General features: G+C 51.7%; 1 protein-coding gene across 2 annotated transcripts in view; it reads right to left on the reverse strand.

Moving 5' to 3' along the window:
- STEAP3 (STEAP3 metalloreductase) overlaps window positions 1–18,338 on the reverse strand; it is a 44,727-nt gene that overhangs the window by 10,055 nt on the left and 16,334 nt on the right. For both annotated transcript variants that reach the window (XM_030326139.1, XM_030326138.1), the window contains exons 2-3: window positions 8,886–9,385; window positions 6,704–7,231 (exon numbers count right to left, since the gene is read on the reverse strand). In XM_030326139.1, coding sequence (XP_030181999.1) covers window positions 6,704–7,231; window positions 8,886–9,377 — 1,020 coding nt within the window. In that variant the 5' untranslated portion in view covers window positions 9,378–9,385. The remainder of the gene's footprint in view (window positions 1–6,703; window positions 7,232–8,885; window positions 9,386–18,338) is intronic.

Below are 18,338 nucleotides of genomic sequence, written 5' to 3' on the forward strand. Positions count from 1 at the left end.
AGCCAGATGGGTTCATGCCCCTGCTGCCTGGCTCCCCTTCCAGACTGTCTTACCCTCGACCCTTTACCTTCCTGTTCCCCCAAGCTGCCCCAGCCACTGGCTTCCGCTGAGGGCACGCACACAAAGACACGCAGAGACACTAAAGCCCTCAGCGCTTCCTGACTCAAAGCCACCAGCTACCATCTTCCACTCTGTCCCCCATTTCTGCCCGAGGAATACGGCTTTGGCTCAACCACTGTGCCAGGCAACAGGGATGGACATCCATCGCCGAGCAGTGAGCACTTATGAAGCGCCTGCTGTGTGCTGTGCCCTGGGCTGCCGGGAGCAAGGGTACCTGCCCTCACGGAGCTCTGGGATCCCCCGCGGAGCTCAAAGGGCACACGCATCAGGGAGGCCTGCAGGGCCCAGAGACTTCTCCCCACCAACGCCCCACGTGGAGTGCCCGCATGCCTGCCACGCCATGAGCAGCACACACGAGGAAGCTTCCATTAAGGTCCTTGCAGCAGAACCATCATTTTCCATCTAGACCAGGTAGCAGAGTTCCTGGAAGTCAAGGTGTTCTCTGAGAAGCACCACGAAATGCCACTGCTTTCGCGCTACAGCTGCAGACCGAGGAACAGTATTTTCTGTCAGGAAATGTGACTCTGCCTCAGCCGGCAGGTCTCTGCTGTGCAAAACAGAATGACTCATACAGGTTTTTGAGACACTATTTCAGCAGGAAAGAAAAAAATAACCCAAGTCCAGTTACCAGAGACAATATTAAAAATGAATCTGGTGAGGGGTGCCTGGGTGGCTCAGTGGATTGAGCATCCAACTTCAGCTCAGGTCGTGATCTCACGGTTCGTGGGTTCGAGCCCCGCATCGGGCTCTGTGCTGACAGCTCGGAGCCCGGAGCCTGTGTCGGATTCTGTGTCTCCCTCTCTCTCTCTCTCTCTGCCCCACCCCTCCTCGCTCTCTGTCTCTCAAAACTGAATAAACATTAAAAAAAAATAAAATAAAAAAAATCTGGTGAGCTGAGCAAAATGGCTGAAAACCTGATAGGACAAAGTTTAAAGAAACCTAGAAAATGCCATCCTCCTCCTGCCCCCCCCCCCCAACCGGTGCTTTTCCTGCAGTTGAGAAACACGATCGCCTCTGTTCTATTTTAGGGCAGGCTGGCTCACGCTGGTGTCTTTAAGCCACTAAGGGACCAGGAGTCCGGGGACCCAGGTTCTCATCCTGACCACTAGCTGTATGTGACTGGGCAATCCCGGCTCTGGGTCTCTGTTTCTCTGCTGAGGGCTAGAAGAGGCCACGTCTGAAATCCCACGACTGTGCTTGTGTACTGAGCACGTGTCAGCATTTGCCGGAAGGGTCTGACCACTACTACCCTGCAGAGGGCGGAGAGGTCCCCCTGCATCACGGGCTCTGAGTCTTACTCACACCTTCGCAGTGTTGACAACTGCCACCGAGTAAAGTCAGCTCCCTGTAAGTTGTTTGTTCTTCAGATACACCTCATTAGTCATTCCTTTCTGCGTTTCGGTAAAATCAGGCAGTTAATGTCATAAGTCAGAGTCTGGATGATTACACACACATACCACACTTGCTTGCAAAATGTCTTGTGTTTTTCCTCTGATATTTCCACTCTGCAGTGACTCTGCGAAGCAGAGGGGTGAGGTGGGCAGGGGAGCAATGGATGGCGAGGAACCTGCGTGAGGACCTGTATCCCGGCTGCCTTCTATAGCCTGTGGGATTTTTTTTTTTAAGTTTTTTAATGTTTATTTATCTGTGAGAGATAGAGCACGAGCAGGGGAGGGGCAGAGACACAGAATCCGAAGCCGGCTCCAGCCTCTGAGCTGTCAGCACAGAGCCCGACGCGGGGCTCGAACTTGCGAACCACGAGATCACGACCTGAGCCGAAGCCAGACGCTTAACCGACTGAGCCACCCAGGCGCCCCCTAGCCTGTGGGATTCTTAACCAACCTCCTGGGCCACTGTGCTGTATCTGGTGGGCTCCCCAGTGACCAGTGTCACACACGACTGCCTGGAATATAGATTCGACAGCTCCTCATTCCCCTGGTAATTCTCCCACGTTTACTGCTAACCCAGTTGGCCACCTTGAGAATGACCAGGGTAGTGCTTGCCAGCAAGGGATGGAATGGCGGCGTTCACACGTGGGGTTTCCTTTCCCTGTGCGTTGAAGGCTAGATCCTGAAGGACCCAGGGGCAGGAGGACCAGTGAGGCTGTGGCTGAAGTCCCTCTCCACGTCCCAAGGGTGGGCGGTGGGTGGGAAGAGGGTGGTGCTGACCACCAGCCAAACTCGGAGAAGGGGGAGGCAGGGTGTGAAAGGCAGCCTTTGGCAGTGGGAGAATGGCTTCGATCTCAAGGCTGGCGTTCCTGCCGATGCTGCCACTAGGGGGCAGTCACGAGACCGTCGACAGTCTCTTCCTGGCTAATCGCACCGCTGTCTCTCACTTTGTTTATTGCAGGGGGAAAAAGGATGATGTTTGTGAAATGAGTAGCCTGTGACTGACGCACAGTAGGTGATTAGTAAAATAAATGGCTGTGCCGTTGCTCTTAATGGCAGCGAGGCAGTTACACTACTTCTTGCCCTACCTACGCTCAATGTGTCCTCCTCCTAAGAGATGCCTGGTATTGGCTTCATAGTGGCACGGACATGCACCGGGAATCTGTGTTAGGAACCGTGGACCTCAAGGGGTGGAAGACCCAGTCGTGGAACTGAGTGGGGGCAGAAGACAGACCTGTAAATGAGTGATTACAAAGGAGTGCATGATAATAACCCCAGAGGTGTGGACGAAATACAACAGATTACAAAGGTGGGTATGGGTGAGACAGGCAGGCAGGGGGAGCTTAACAGAGGTTGGGTGTTAAAGGAAGAATAAAAGGGGGGCGCCTGGGTGGCTCAGTCGGTTGGGTGTCCGACTTCAGCTCAGGTCATGATCTCGCAGTCTGTGAGTTCGAGCCCCGCATCGGGCTCTGTGCTGACAGCTCGGAGCCTGGAGCCTGCCTCGGATTCTGTGTCTTCCTCTCTCTCTGTCCCTCCCCTGCTCATGCTCTCTCTCTCTCTCAAAAATAAATAAAAACATTTAAAAAAAAAATAAAGGAAGAATAAAAGGAGCGCCTGGGTGGCTCAGTCGGTTGAGTGTCTGTCTGACTTCGGCTCAGGTCATGATCTCACAGTTTGTGAGTTCGAGCCCCGCATCGGGCTGTGTGCTGACAGCTCGGAGCCTGGAGCCTGCTTCGGATTCTGTGTCTTCCTCGCTCTCTGCCCCTCCCCGGCTCATGCTCTGTCTCTGTCTCTCTCTCTCTCTCTCAAAAAACAGATAAACATTAAAAAAATAAATAAATAAAGGAATAAAAGTTCGTCAGACTGTCAAGGTGTCCCAGGGTGGGGAGTCTGGGCCAGGAGGAATGAGCTCTGCCCACTCGGAGGACAACATGGGCCCTGAGTGTCACAGGAGCAGCGGGGAGAGAGCACAGCTGTGCTGTGAGGAGTCTATCATTATCCCGAGGACAGTGCAGGACCATTGAGCACTTTTCAGCAGGGACACGGCTAAGACGCAAATTTTAGACTCTCCAACAGCCTGGACTAGGTTTGGGGCGAGGGGAAGAAGAAAACAGTTGTGTGGGTTAAACATTTCCTCTGATCTCGATTTTGATCTTCGATTTTGATCTTGAAACGCACTCCTAGGGAGCCACACAAGCAAACCAGAAAGCGCTACGCAAATATTAATTATTAGGTGATACTACTGTCCACAAACACGGTCTCGGGGGCTTTCTCTACAGCTGGGATGTAGCTCTGCTTCCAAATCTGCAGACTCCGGGGATGGAAGGGACCCCTGCAGAGTCTCCCGTGTCCCGGCTAACGTGCTCCCTTTCTCCAGAGGCCCAGTAGGGCAGCCGAGGTGGTGACCGCCTGCCTGCCTGGAGGCCCCCAGAGGATGGCCCCTGAGGACAGGCTGGAAAGGCCACAGATCAGGCAAGAGCCTGGCAAGAACAGGCAAGAGGCAGAAGAGCTTCAGCCCTCAGCCCTCCATCCTAGAGCCCGAGGGCGTGGCTGACCCACAGACTGTCCAGCCTCTACTCCCAACAACCCCAGGTTCAGGAGACCCACCACTTCCGGGCTGCTCTGTGTCAACCCCTCACCTCCATCTAACCCCCCCCCCCTCCTCCCCGACATACTCTGCCAGCCCTGGCTCTGCCCTCCAGAACTCTGTAGGACAATGTAAGGCCCCTTTGCATGACAGGCCTTCACCGTCTCCAAGTGATCGTGTCCTATGGGAGTGATGGTTGCCTGGCAACCTCCGACGGGGACCTGCAGCCCTACAGGGCTGTGGACCTCGGGAAAATTACCTCGCACGCGCCCCTCTGCGCTCTGGTATTTGCACGGTGGCAAAACTGGGTTAACGTAATATCAAGCGGAGCCTTGGCGGGGCAGAGAATTTAGAGAGTGGCAATCAGAGGGTGGACGGGGGTACAGCGGGCGCAGGGGTTTACCCGGGGCTCTAGGAGGGAGGAGGCATCACCACCTTCTCCACCCACCGCTTGAAGCACCTGCCACCCTTTGCGGGCAGCCAACACGGTGCCAGTCCCCGAGGAGCCGTGCAGAGCGTCCTGCCGAGCAGGCTGGCTCATTTTAGAAGAAAATCTCATCAAAGAGCATCAAAAACATTAGCACTGGGAGGGGCCTCACGACTTCAGGGCCTTGAGGACAAAAGAGGGACTGTGACTTGCTGAAGGTCAAAGTCTTTGTGCTAATGAGTGATGCTGGGGGCCAAGAGTTTAGGACTCTGGCCTTCAGGCCTCCACGCCACCCCATGTCAGCTATGGCAAGGGACCAGACTGTCTTACTCCCTTCTGGGGCCCCAGGGCCTGGTAGAGCCGGTGCTCAGGGAATGAATGAATGACCTGAGTTCTGAAATCATTTGCTCAACTGTGAATTCGGATTTATTTTCCCCACAGGAAGCAGGAAGGGTATGAGCATGGGTCCGCAGAATGGCCGGATCTGAATCCCAGGCTGTGTGACTCTGTCACGCTACATAACCTCTCTGTGCCTCACTTTTCTCATCCATAAAATAAGGGTAGTATATAGCCCCTGCCTTACAGGAATAAGGGTTAAATGAATTCACGGTACGTAAAGCGCTTAGAATGGTACCTGGAACATAGCACGCTCTTCTTAAGGGTTTGTGACTATTGTTTTTTCCCTTTTTCTCATTTCTAGTGGGTGTATTGCTTCTCTGCCTGAAATCTGGGGTTCTTTCTTTCCCTTAGGAAAGCCTAAGCCCACAGGCACAATGATGCCAGGTGTCTGTGGGTGGGGAAGAACCATGGCATCTGAGAAGCTGCCAGCAGGGAAGCAGGGGCCCCCAGAGGAATAAAAGCTGGGATCTGTGGTTCTCTGGAAGCGGCCCAGCCTTGCCTCCAGCTCCTGCTCTGGGGAGGTGGCCGCATGGCAGGGAAGGGCCCGGCCCTGGTAAGATCCCTGCGTCCCAAGCAGCAACAGAAACTTCAGGGGCCACCTGGGCTGAAGGAAAGGTGGATGAAAAGTATCTTCCCGGCACTCGGGCCAAACTCCGTTGAGTGACGAGTGGCCTACGGTGGGAAGGAACCCGTGTCCCTGGCTGGGGGCGGGGGACTGGAGGGCGAATCGAGCAGATGGGGGAAAATAAAGAAAGGCGGTGTTGCTTTACAGACCTGAGCTTGGAACTCAGAACCAGGCCCTGTGAGCTTGTAAACCAGGAGGGAGCAGCAGGGGGCCCTTTTCTGTGGGTACGGGTGCCAGCTGACCCTGCCTGTGTTGCTACCCGGCTTGGCCTGAGGGCCTCTCCATTTCCCAGGAATCCTTCTGGCAAAAAAAGCACCACGTGGGTTTCCTAAATGAATGAAATTGAGCACGCCCCTCCCGCCCCTCCCGCCCCCCAAAATACCTTGTTCCTGCAGCCTTCCTCACCTCCGCTGACTGGCAACTGCATCAGTCCAGATGCTCCGGCTAAAACCCCGGAGTCATCCCTGACCACCCCACATACCCTGAAACCGACAGGCTTCCAAACTCTGTGTACTCTGGCTTCAAAATATGCTCTCAGTACTTTCGTGCCCCCGGCTGCTCCCACCCCACTCCAAGCCCCTACCGACTCCCGTCTGGGTTCCCGTGCAGCCTCCCGACGGGTCTCGCGGCACCTGCCTTTGACCCCCTCTATAAGAGTGGTTCTCCGTGCCGCATGGACAACAGGCCGTGAGTGAGACAGGTAAAACGTCAGACAGATCACCTCCCCTACCCAGAACCCCTCGTCGGCTCCGGGTTTCACCCAGAGTCTAAGGCCAAAGCCCTTCCTTGGCCGTCGGGGCCTCCCTGGTCTGGCTTCAACATCTCAGGCCTGGCCCACCCCGCCTGCGCTGGGCTCCCCCAGGTTCCCCAAATGCGCCAGGAAGCTCGCCCACGGGAGGGCCTCTGTTCTCGCTACCCCCTGGGCCAGCCACCACTGGCCACTCCCTCTCCTTTCGCCTCTGCTCGCCTGTCATCCCCCTCTCGGCAAGGCCTCCCCTGCCCACCTTTAAAGCTGTGCTCTACTCTACTCCCTGCCTGGCTTTTCTCCTCAGCCTCCCCCGCCTGGCGCTGTGGCCGCGGGCTTTGGGACTCTCCCCGACCCTCGGCATCGCGCGGCGGGGCCAGAAGCGGCCGAGGGCGGCTGGCGGGCGCCGTACCTGTTTGATGGCGAGGTTGACCACCTCGTAGCGGTTAACGCGGCCCAGGGGCAGGCAGAAGCTGTAGAGAGCGTGCAGGGCGGCGCAGAGGAAGCTGAGGAGGCCCAGCTGCTTGCGGTGCTGCAGCCAGTGGTCCAGCCAGTCGGGGAAGCGGCGGTACTTGGTGCCCCGGCGCAGCTGCAGGGCGGCCGCCAGCACGCCGGGCAGGTACACCAGCGACAGCAGCACGTAGGCCACGCACGGCAGCGTCGTGTTCACCACGGACACGGGGAGCTTGTAGAACTTGCTCTTGCCGTCCCGCACGTAGGGCTGCAGGACGTCGCGGATGAAGTTGTAGACGTAGAAGAAGGTGAAGAGGCCCAGGGCCAGGAGGGCGGGCACCTTCCAGCCCGGGAGGAGGCGCAGGGGCATGGCCTCCACCTCCCGGGCCGAGGCCAGGGACCCCATGTCCACGGGCATGAAGCCCATGGCCCGTACCACCTCCGAGACAGTACGCTTGGCTTCCGGCTGGTCGCTGCACATGGGCACCTGTGGGGAGGCGGGGGCGGGGGATCAGATCGGGTCACGGGCCCCGGGGGCAGCCGGGGCCTCCGAGAGCGTCTCGGCCAAACTCCTCACTAAGCGGCTGAGGGAACCCAGGCCAGGGAACCACAGAAGGTGTCTCTGACTCCCGGGCCAGGGTCTTTCCTCGGCCCCCTATAGCCTCCCAGCTCCCCTGCTCCAGCACGCCCCCTACGTAAAGAGAGGACCCAGGGCTCACCTGACAGTGAGCATTTCGTCCGGTTCATTGCCATCAGCAACCGCAAGCACCGTACCCCCCCTAGGCAGCCCTCCAGGGGTCCCTGGAACGGGTGCTTTGAGAACGGTGGCCTGCTCTGGGGGTCGCCCAGTACTTGGGCTTTGCATGTGGCCCAGAGCGTGCAGCTGTGGTTGCAGCTGCATCCCTCGGTCCACAGTGTCCCCTTCAATGGTGTCCCTCGGCCCCCTGTGGCCCTCAGCCAACCCACGAGCCAGCCCCAGCCTCGTACCCACGGCTTCCCACCATGAGCTCCCCATGGGCACATTGGCGTCCTCAGATCTCTGAACACCGTGGCCTTGCTGACACTATTATGGTCGGTCTGGTCCACCAACACTGCCTCGGCCCCTACTATGGGCCAGGCTTTACACAGGCAGCCTTCAAGCCTGTAGGTTAGCATGTCCCCATTTTTCAGATGAGGAAACTAAGGTCCAGGAGCATCATTTCTCACCTCTGTACCTTTGCAGGTTGTCCCCTCAGCCTGGAACGTCCTCCCCGCTCCCTGAACCTGACAACATGAAGCGGGACCGAGCCACAGCTGACCTTGAAGGCTGCCCTAGCCAGCTGCCAGTTCTGTTCCCTGTAGGCCCTGCCACCCAGCCCTCACCTGCTGTCCCTTGCCTATCCACACGTGGGAGTCCCATGACGCAGGCTGTAGGTAGGGTGCTCCAGTCGGGGGTAGAGAGACACCTGTGGGCTCTCCCACAGGCTGGCACAGAGCTGGGCAGAGGAGGCATCTGAGCTGGACAAATTGGTAGAGGTTCTCACACTAGAGCCAGACGTCCTTCCTCCAGGAAAATGGAGGTGGCCTCTTGGCGTTTAAAACCACCTCATCTTCACAAAAGCCCCTCCTGCCAAGAACTGTATGCAGCTTTGGCCATTTCCTGGAGCCATTTTCCACCTCTAGACAAAACCTACTATTGACAATTCTGAGAAACCGACTCAGTTCTTGGAAGCTCTTGGAATCAAAGAGCTGAAGTTTGGGACTTGCCTGCTTCCTCAGAACCTGGCACATAAATGTGTTACTTTCCTAAGTCCACTCTCAGAGCAAAGTCTCTCCTCTCCTTGACTCCAAGTAGTCAAAAGAAAGCCATCAACCTCTTCCTCTTGGCCCACTGGGAAATCAAGTTGTCACAGAAGAACGAACATGGATTTCAGATCCGTATGAACTCGGTTCACACCCAGCTCTCCAGCTGTGGGACTTGGTGTAAGCAAGTTCATTGACATTCATGAGCCTCAGTTTCCCGCTCTGTAAAATGGAACTTTGCAGCGACGGGAGGCGCGCTGAGATAATGCGCGTAAAGAGCCTGGCATACCGAGGGCCCTCAACAAATGTTAGCCACTTATCTTTATTGTGATGATGGTAGGTATTCCCCTGGCACCTACCTGCCTGTTCCCATCCCTCGGGCCGGACTGCAGGGTCCAGGCAGAGATGACGTTGAAGGCCTTGACCACCGTGCAGGTGGGGAAGAGGGAAGCCAGGTACTCAGCATTGGACTCGTGGTGCCGAAGGTGCTCCTGCTCTGTGGGGTTGCTCACATCCACGAGGATCTTGCCAGCCAGCTGGTCACTGAGACCGCACAGTGAGGAGTAGTGCTCCCGGAACATGGCCACAAAGATGACATCAGGGGACTCCACTGCATCCGCCTGGAAAGTCACTTGTGCGGCCGAGGGGAACAGCCCGGCCGTGCGTTTGGGGTTGCGGCTTCCCACCACCACGCTGAAGCCAGAGCTCACCAGGCGTGCGGCCAGGGAGCGGGCGAAGTCTCCGCTGCCCAGGATCCCCACCTTGGGGGCCTCACTGGGGACCTCAGCAAGGCTCCCATCACTGTCCAGCAGGTGGCGGCTGATCAGCGGCTTGTCCATCTCTCCTGACATCTTGGTGGCTGGAAAGAAAAACAGAACTTGATCAGCGGAGAGCTCCGATGACCGTCTTTCGTAGCACCTTCCTCTTTCTTGTCCACTGTAACCACATGGTGGTCAAAGAATCCCCAACAGCCCTTCAGGAGTGTTAACATGTGCCAGCACAGGGGGGACAAGCTGGGTGAGACCTAGCGCCTTCCCAGGGAGGGCCCAAACTCAGGAAGAAAGGGGAGGACCTCTGCCTTCCACCCTTTGGCCTTCGTCCTGAACTGTTTTCTTGGGACAAATCTGCAAGCGTGCTGCGAGAGAAGCGTATAGAATTTCCATGAGGGGTGCCACACAGTGCCATCCTTCTTTTCAAAGGAGGATGTGACGATTACCGCCCAGAAGGGACCCCCATCTCACCACCGCTGGGTGTTCTCTGATTACCAGGAAGGGCGATGTGTTCTTGTGCCTGTTTACATTTTGTGTTCTGGGAAGGCGCCTCTGTGCTCTTCCTTGAGTAGAGGATGAGCAGCTTGAAGGCAGGGGGACCTCATCTTATTTGACTTTGGGTCTCCCCATTGGTCACACGGCCTAGTACAGAGATGGTGCTCAATGTTTGCTGAATGAATGAGTGAACACTGAAATCCTGCTCTCAGGGGGTAGAACTGGAGTGAGACATGACAGTGAGTGGGGCCCTGAGATCTCCTTTACTGAGCCTGACATATGCGAGAACATGGGGGAAAACCCGGACTTGGGCCAGAAGCTTCTAGTAAACTTGGGTAAGGGAACATTCTGCTGTCATTGTCACCAACTTTTTTTTTTTTTTTTACGTTTATTTATTCTGAGAGAAAGCATGAGTGTGCGAGCAGGGGAGGGGCAGAGAGAGAGACAGGAGAGAGAATTCCAAGCGGGCTCCGTGGTGTCGGCGTGGAGCCCAATGCGGGGCTCGATCCCAAGAACCGTGAGATCGTGACCCGAGCCAAAATTAAGAGTCGGATGCTTAACTGACTGGGCCACCTCGCTTCCCCTGTCACCGACTTCTAACTGAAATTTGCAATTTCCCTCAAGTATGAATGTTCGTAGCAAAACACAATAGTATTAGCAGGACCTGTGAGGTTGTCACCAGTACTGGCCGGTGTCATATCCCAAGTTTAATTGTGAAAGAGTTCTTCAAATACTATTTAAGCTTTTCACTAACTTAAAATCATAGTACCTATGAGCTCCTAAACATATAAAGCAAATATTAACAGATGTGAAGGGAGAAATAGACGGCAATACAATAACGATAGGGGACTGCGCTATCCCGCTTTCAACAATGGATGCAGACAGAAAATCAGTACAGAAACTGGACTTGAACTATACTTCAGACCAAATAAGCCCAACAGACACACACAGAGCGTCCCATCCAACAGCAACAGAATACAAGTTTTCTTCACGTATCCACAGAATATCCTCCAGGATGGATCATATGTTAAGTCATAAAACAAGTCCTACAAATTTAAGAAGATTTAAATCATATAAAGCATCTTTTCTGTATTTTTTTAATGTTTACTTATTTTTGAGAGAGAGAGAGAGAGAGCGGGGAGGGGCAGAGAGAGAGAGAGAGAGAGAGACACGGAATCCCAAGCAGGCTCCAGGCTCCGAGCTGTCAGCACAGAGCTGGACGCGGGGCTCAAACCCGTGAACCGTGAGATTGTGACCTGAGCTGAAGGCGGACGCTCAACCGACAGAGCCACCCGGGCGTCCCTGTTTCTTTTCTGCCCACAATGGCATGTAACTGGAAAACTGGAAGATTTACAAGAAAGTGGAAACGAAGCAATGCACTCCTGAACAACTGATGAGAAGAAATCAAAAGGGAAATCCAAAAAATCTTGAAACAAATTAAAATGGAAGCTCAGCACACCCAACTTATGGGATGCAGCGAAAGCAGCTCTAAGAGGGATGTTTGTAGCTTGATGCCACCTTATGAAAAAAGAAAGTTCTCAAACAACCTACCTTTATACCTCAAGGAACTGGAAAAAAAGAAAGTCCAAAGTTCTAGCAGGGAGAAGTAAATAATAAAATTCAGAGTAGAAACAAATAAAATAGAGGCTAGAAAAAGAATAGAAAAGATCAACAAAACTAAGACCTGTTTTTTTTTTTTTTTCAAAAGACAAACAAAATTGACCAAATTTTAGCTACACTAAGAAAAAATAAGAGGGGCACCTGGGTGGCTCAGTCGGGTGAGTGTCCGACTTCGGTTCAGGTCATGGGTGATCTTGAGGTTCCCAAGTTCGAGCCCCGTGTCGGGCTCTATGCTGACGGCTCAGAGTCTGGAGCCTGCTTCGGATCCTGTGTCTCCTTCTCTCTCTGCCCCTCTCCCACTTGCACTCTGTCTCTCTCTCAAAAAATAAAAATAAAAATAAAGAAAAAGAAAAAAAAAGAAAAAAGAAGACTTCAAATAAAAAAATGAAAGGTACATTGCAACCGATACCACAGAAATACCAAAGATCATAAGAGACCATATTATGAACAATTATATGACAACAAATCAGACAACCCAAAGGAAATGAATACATTCCTAAAAACTTACAATTCACCAAGACTGAATCATGAAGCAATAGAAAGTCTGAACAAGCCAATAATGAGTAAGGTGACTGAATCAGTGAAAAAACAAAACAAAACAAAAAAATCACCCAATAAAGAAAAGCCCAGGACTGGCTGGCTTCCCTGGTGAATTCCACCAAGCATTTCAAGATTTAATGCTTACCCTTCTCCAACTATTCTAGGTTCATTTTATGAGGCTTGTGTTACCCTGGTACCAAAGCCAGGTAAGCACACTATAAGAAAAGAAAATTACAGGCTGATATCCTTGATGAACACAGACGAAAAAATCCTCGACAGACTACTACCCAACTAAATTTAACAGCACATTAAGATGATCCTATACTTGAGACGCCTGGGTGGCTCCGTCGGTTAAGCGTCTGACTTCGGCTCAGGTCATGATCTCGCGATCTGTGAGTTCGAGCCCCGCGTCGGGCTCTGTGCTGACGGCTCAGAGCCTGGAGCCTGTTTCAAATTCTGTGTCTCCCTCTCTCTCTGACCCTCCCCTGTTCATGCTCTGTCTCTCTCTGTCTCAAAAATAAATAAACATTAAAAAAAAAAAAGATGATCCTATAGCACCATCGAATGAGATTCATTCCTGGGATGCAAAGATGGTTCAACATGCACAAACCAATAAATAAAATGTGATACCCATAAACAGAATGAAGGATAAAAACCATGTGGTCATATCAATAGATGCGAAAAAAAGCATTTGACAAAAGTAAACATCCTTTTATGATAAAAACTCTCAAAAATATTGGTATTGAAGGAGTATTCCTCCACATAATAAAAATTATATATGACAACCCCATACCCAACATCATACTCAATAGTGAGAAGCTGAAGGCTTTTCCTCTAAGATCAGGAACAGGAAGGATGCCCCTCTTGCCACTTCTATTTAACATAGTACGAGATATCTTACCCAGAGAAGTTAGGCAAGAAAAAGACAGAAAAGGCATCCATATTGGAAAGGAAGAAGTAAAATTTGTCTCTGTTTGCAGATCACATGATCCTACATATAGAAAACTCTAAAGACTCCATAAAAAAAATCCTGTTAAAACTAAGAAACTAATTCTGTAAAGTTGCTGGATACAAAATCAACTTACAAAAATCAGTTGTGTTTCTTTTATTAGTTTATTTATTTATTTTGAGAGGGAGACAAGTGGGGAGGGCCAGAGAGAGAGGGAGAGAGAATCCCAAGCAGACTCCATGCTGTCAGCACAAAGCTGGAAGCACAGCTCAATCTCACCAATGGTGAGATCATGACCTGGGCTGAAATTGAGTCAGGCACTTAACCGACTGAGCCACCAGGCGCCCAAGTTATGTTTCTAAGTGCTAACAATGAGCTAGCTGAAAAAGAAATTAGGGAAACAATTCCATTTACAATACCATCGAAAAGAATAAAATACTTAGGAATAAATCTTATCAAAAGGTGAAAGATCTGTATATAGAAAACTCTGAAACAAGGACGAAAGAAATTCAAGACACAAATAAACAGAAAGATAGCCTATGTTCATGGATTGAAAGAATTAATGTTGTTAAAATGTCCATAGTACCCAAAGTGATCCATAGACTTAAAGCAATCACTATCAAAATTCCAATGGCATTTTTCACAGATATATGAAAAACAATCCTAAGATTTGTATGGAACTGCCGAAGACCCCAATAGCTAAAGCAACCTTGAGCAAGAAGGACAAAGCTGGAGGCATCACACTTCCTGACTTCAAATTACATTACAAAGCTATAGCAATCAAAACAGTGTAATACTGGCATAAAAAGACACATAGATCAATGGAATGAAATAGAGTCCAGAAATAAACCCATGCATATAAGGTCAACTAATCTTCAACTGAGGTGCCAAGAATACTCAATGGGGAAAGGACAGTCTCTTCAATAAATGGTGCTAGGAAAACTGGATATACACATGCAAAAGAATGAAACTAGACCCTTACCTCACACCATACACAGAAACCAACCTAAAATGGATTAAGGACTTACTCAAAAAGGATGTAAAACCTGAACTGTATAACTTCTAGAAGGAAACATGGGAAAAGGCTCCTTGACATATGTCTTGGCAATGATTTTATTTTGTTTTGGTTTTTGACTTAATACCAAAGGCACAGGCAACAAAAGACAAATAAGTGGGATGACATCAAACTAAAAAGCCTTTGCACAGCAAAGGAAACAAAATGAAAAGGCAACCAATGGAATAGGATAAAATATTTCTAAACCATCTATCCAACATAGGATTAATTTCCAAAATATGTAAGAACTCATACGACTCAGTAGTAAACAAAACAGGGGCTCCTGGGTGCCCCAGTTGGTTAAGCATCTGACTTCGGCTCACGTCATGACCTCACGGTTCGAGCCCCCCATTGGGCTCTGTGCTGACTGCTTAGAGCCTGAAGCCTGCTTGGGATTCTGTGTCTCCCCCTCTCACCCCTCCTCTGCTTGCACTCTCTCTCTCTCAAAAATAATCATTTAAAAAAAATAGTAAACAAAACAAGACAACCTCCCCCGACAAATAATTCAATTAAAAAATGGGCAAAGAACCTGAATAGACATTTTTCTAAAGATGGCATACAGATGGCTGACTATAGGAAAAGATGTTCAACATCACTAATCATCAGGGAATGTAAATCTAAACCACAATGACATATCTCCTCAAACCTGTTACAATGACTCTTATCAAAAAGTCAAAAGATAATCAATGTTTATGAGGATGTACAGAGAAGGGAACCCTTGTGCACTGTTGGTGGGAACGTAAATTGGTGCAGCTATTATAGAAAACAGCATAGAGGCTCCTCAAGATATTAGAAATAGAAATGCCATATGATCCAGCAATCCATCTTCTGGGTATTTATCCAAAGGAAACAGAATCACTATCTCAAAGAGATATCTGCACCCCATGTTTATGGCATCACTATTAACAGTAGACAAGATACGGAAACAACCTAAGAGTCCACTGATGATGAATGGATAAAGGAAATATGGTATAGATACGCAATGGAATATTATTCAACCTCAACAAAGAAGGAAACCCTGACATTTGTGTCAACATGGATGAGCCTGGAGGGCATTAACGCTACCTGAAGTAAGTCAACACAGAAGGACAAATGCTGCAAGATCTCATTTATATGTAGAATCCAAAAAAGCCAAACTTAGCAGCAGAAAGTAGAATGGTCACCAGAGGCTGGGAGGTGGGGAAGTGGGGAGTCGTGGGTCAAACGGCATTCATTCTCAGTTATAAAATGAACAAATTTGAGGGATCTAATGTCTAACATGGTGACTAACGTATAGTCGTATAACCGTATGTATGCATATACTGTATATGGTCACATACCATAGTCATATAACTGTATATACGTATATACCATATATATGCAGTATATACTTGAAATTTGCTGAGGGGGCCCTCCAGTGTTCCCAATGCACACAAAAAAACGGTAATTATATAAAGTGGTGGCTATGTTAATGACCTTGACTGTGGTAATCACGTCAGCATCTATGGATAGCAAAACATCACATTGTACACCTTGAATATATACAGTTTTGTCCATCATACCTCAATAGGGGTGGGAGAAAAAAATAGCATTATAATATCAGACCTGCCACCAGAAGTTGTTATTTAGTGTACTCATAAAGAAGCATGCATAGTACTTTTGCACATTTAAACACATATTTTGGGAGCTGGGTTTCACTATAATTGGTCTCCTTTGTAACCCTATGTTATTTTGTGTATGTAAGAGCATGATTCTAAGCAGAAGTTCGGAGGCTTTGCCGGCCTGTGGTTCCATGCGAATCCTCGGGCCAAGGGCTAAGAGCCACTGCCAAACCAGTGGAGCAATGGGGGATGGCTTTTAACCCCGTCTTCCCATTTTCCACAGCAGTGTCCTGGGTGAGGCATGTGTGTGTGTGTATGGTGGGTTCAAGGTCTCATGCAAGGGGGAGGCAGGGGGACCAGGGGGCTGCGCCTCGGCTCTACCGTGGACTAGCTGTGTGTCCTCGGACAAGCCCTTGTGCCTCTCTGGGCCCCAGCTTCGACCTTTGTAAATGCAGGTCACCCTCTCTGCTCTGAGATGGCAGATAATGCAATCTTAAAAGGCTTTGAAAACTGTGACCAGGACATTTGATAAGGTGGCAGCAGCAACTCCTATTTACGGGGTACCTACCACGTGCCGGACACTTCTCTAAGGCTTTCCACAGTGACAGTCACCTAGGCCTCACAGAACCCCAGGAAGTAGGTGCGGTTAGAATTCCCAACTGGAAGAGGAGGGAACTGAGGCTCAGAGAGGTCGAGGAACGTGCTCCAGGCGGCACAGAGGGTAACGGGGAAAGTAGAAGGGAGCACAGGTCTGTCGGCCTCTGCAGCTAAGATTCCCCAAGAGTCTTACAGCCCAGACAGAGGGCCCGCCCAGAGCTACCCCAGTGAGCGGCAGAGCTGGGACCCTGTGGCTGAGAAGAGGGGGTGGGGTCGAAGGGGACATGCGTTGCAGCCAGGACCCCGCCCCTCCTTCAGCTCACGTGGGACTCATTTGCACACTCTGATGGGCGCGGTCCCTCCCGGCAAAATCGGAGAGAGTTTTCTGCCTGGTTCTAGGAACAAGGATATTTTTCCAAACAGCGATGTGCTACCCTTTGTAGATGCAAGTGGGGCTCCTGATGCTCCCCGGAGCGCAGGCCCGGAGTTGCATGTCTGCTGAAGGCCACCTTCGGCACCCAACTCTGCCTGGTTCTAATTCTGTCACTCGCTACCCGTGGCCTTGGGCCTGTGAGTGCCTCGGTCTCTCCAGCTGCACAAGGGAGAGAATCACAGCACCTGCCTTAAGGGGAGGTTGTGGGAATAAGTAAGTCAATATACGTAAGGCACTTAGAACAGCTGGCACTCGGTGGGTGTCGGTCAGGAGTCGTAAGCAAATACCGGTGCCGGCACTGCACCAGCAGCAGGGGCGAGGCAAAGGAAGGATTGAGAAGACCCTGCCAACACCTCTGCAGCCCTGGGCAAGGGGGGAGAATCGGGACAGCCCGGAGGCCTCAGGCCCCAGGGCCAGCATGGGGCAGGTGAATGTAAGCCGCTCCACGGGGACACCCGTGTTCCCTGTGTCAGTCAGATACACGGGGACCTTCCCCAGGCACTGCACCAGCCACCTAGGGACACCAGCCCTGGGCGAGGGGGCTGGGGGTTGGCCCTTATAGGGAGGGGGTGGGTAACAATCCTGAAGCCTCCAGATCATCTGCTAGCAATTTGGAGGGTCCCAGGTAGGTCCTTCCCGGACAGAAGAGTCCCCTTTGCTCTCCGCTCCCCCCCCCCCCCCCATCGCTGGAGTAACTACCAGGTGCTGAACACCCTTCAGAGAAGAAACGATGAGAAAGACTCATCAGACTGAGCGGTCCCCGCTCTCAGACTGTTTACAATCATGTGCGTGTGCATGTGTGCGGTAGGGGACACATGAGATGTGTCCACGCCTGCCTGGACACAGAGGACCAGCGGATGGAGCCCGGGAACAGACACCACTTCCAGATGGAAGCCAGGGAGGGCATCTGCTGGCCCCCCAGGAGCCCCACATGGTTTCTACGGCCTCGCGGCACACGGAACCAACCCAAACGGGGGAGAATCGGCAACACCTAGTCTTTGAATCCTGTCCACACTGAACCCCAGATTTAGCATCCTCAGGTGGGGAGGGCGTATTTGGGGCTGGTGCTCGAGGCTCACGGCCCAGAACCTGACTTGGTATTTGCTTCCTTTCCGGGAGGCCAGCAGCAGCAGGAGGGAAGCCCAGGCAGGGGGACTCGGGGTGGTCCCAGATGTGCCTGGAACTGGCCGTGGGACATCGGAGCGTCACGGAGCCTCTCAGGTTGGCTTCTCTAACCGAGCTGCCACGCCCAACCCTACAGCCTACATCCCGGCCTATTAAAGGCCTCAGACTTCATGTCCTAAGGGGCCTGCTTTCAGTCATAGGCCGAATAGAAACCAAACACGGCACCCCTGAGTGCTTCTTGCCACTGAGATTCAGTCCCCGGGACAGGAAAATGCGGGGTCGTCACCCCGCCTTGTGAAGCCTCTCATCCCGGGACAGCTCCTTCCTCTACAGTTCTGATGGTGCTGGGGTCACATCAGGACCCTGCATCGTTTCCTAGCAGGGTGCCTTTGGGCCTCAGTCCCCCTCCTTTAAATGGGGGTGCTAACTGTACTTTTCTCCAAGGGATGCTGTGAGGATGAGTTAATACGTGCGAGGGCTGGGAGCCAGCTTTTCTTTTCTCTTCTTCTTTACAGTGTTTGTTTATTTTTGAGAGAGAGGGAGGGGCAGAGAGAGGGGGAGAGCTGCTGACAGCACAGACGCCCGACGCAGGACTTGAACGCCCGAACCCCTGAGGTCGTGACCTGAGGCGAAGTCAAACCCTTAACTG

This window comes from Lynx canadensis, chromosome C1 (assembly GCF_007474595.2).
Source record: "Lynx canadensis isolate LIC74 chromosome C1, mLynCan4.pri.v2, whole genome shotgun sequence".
Lineage (NCBI taxonomy): Eukaryota > Metazoa > Chordata > Mammalia > Carnivora > Felidae > Lynx > Lynx canadensis.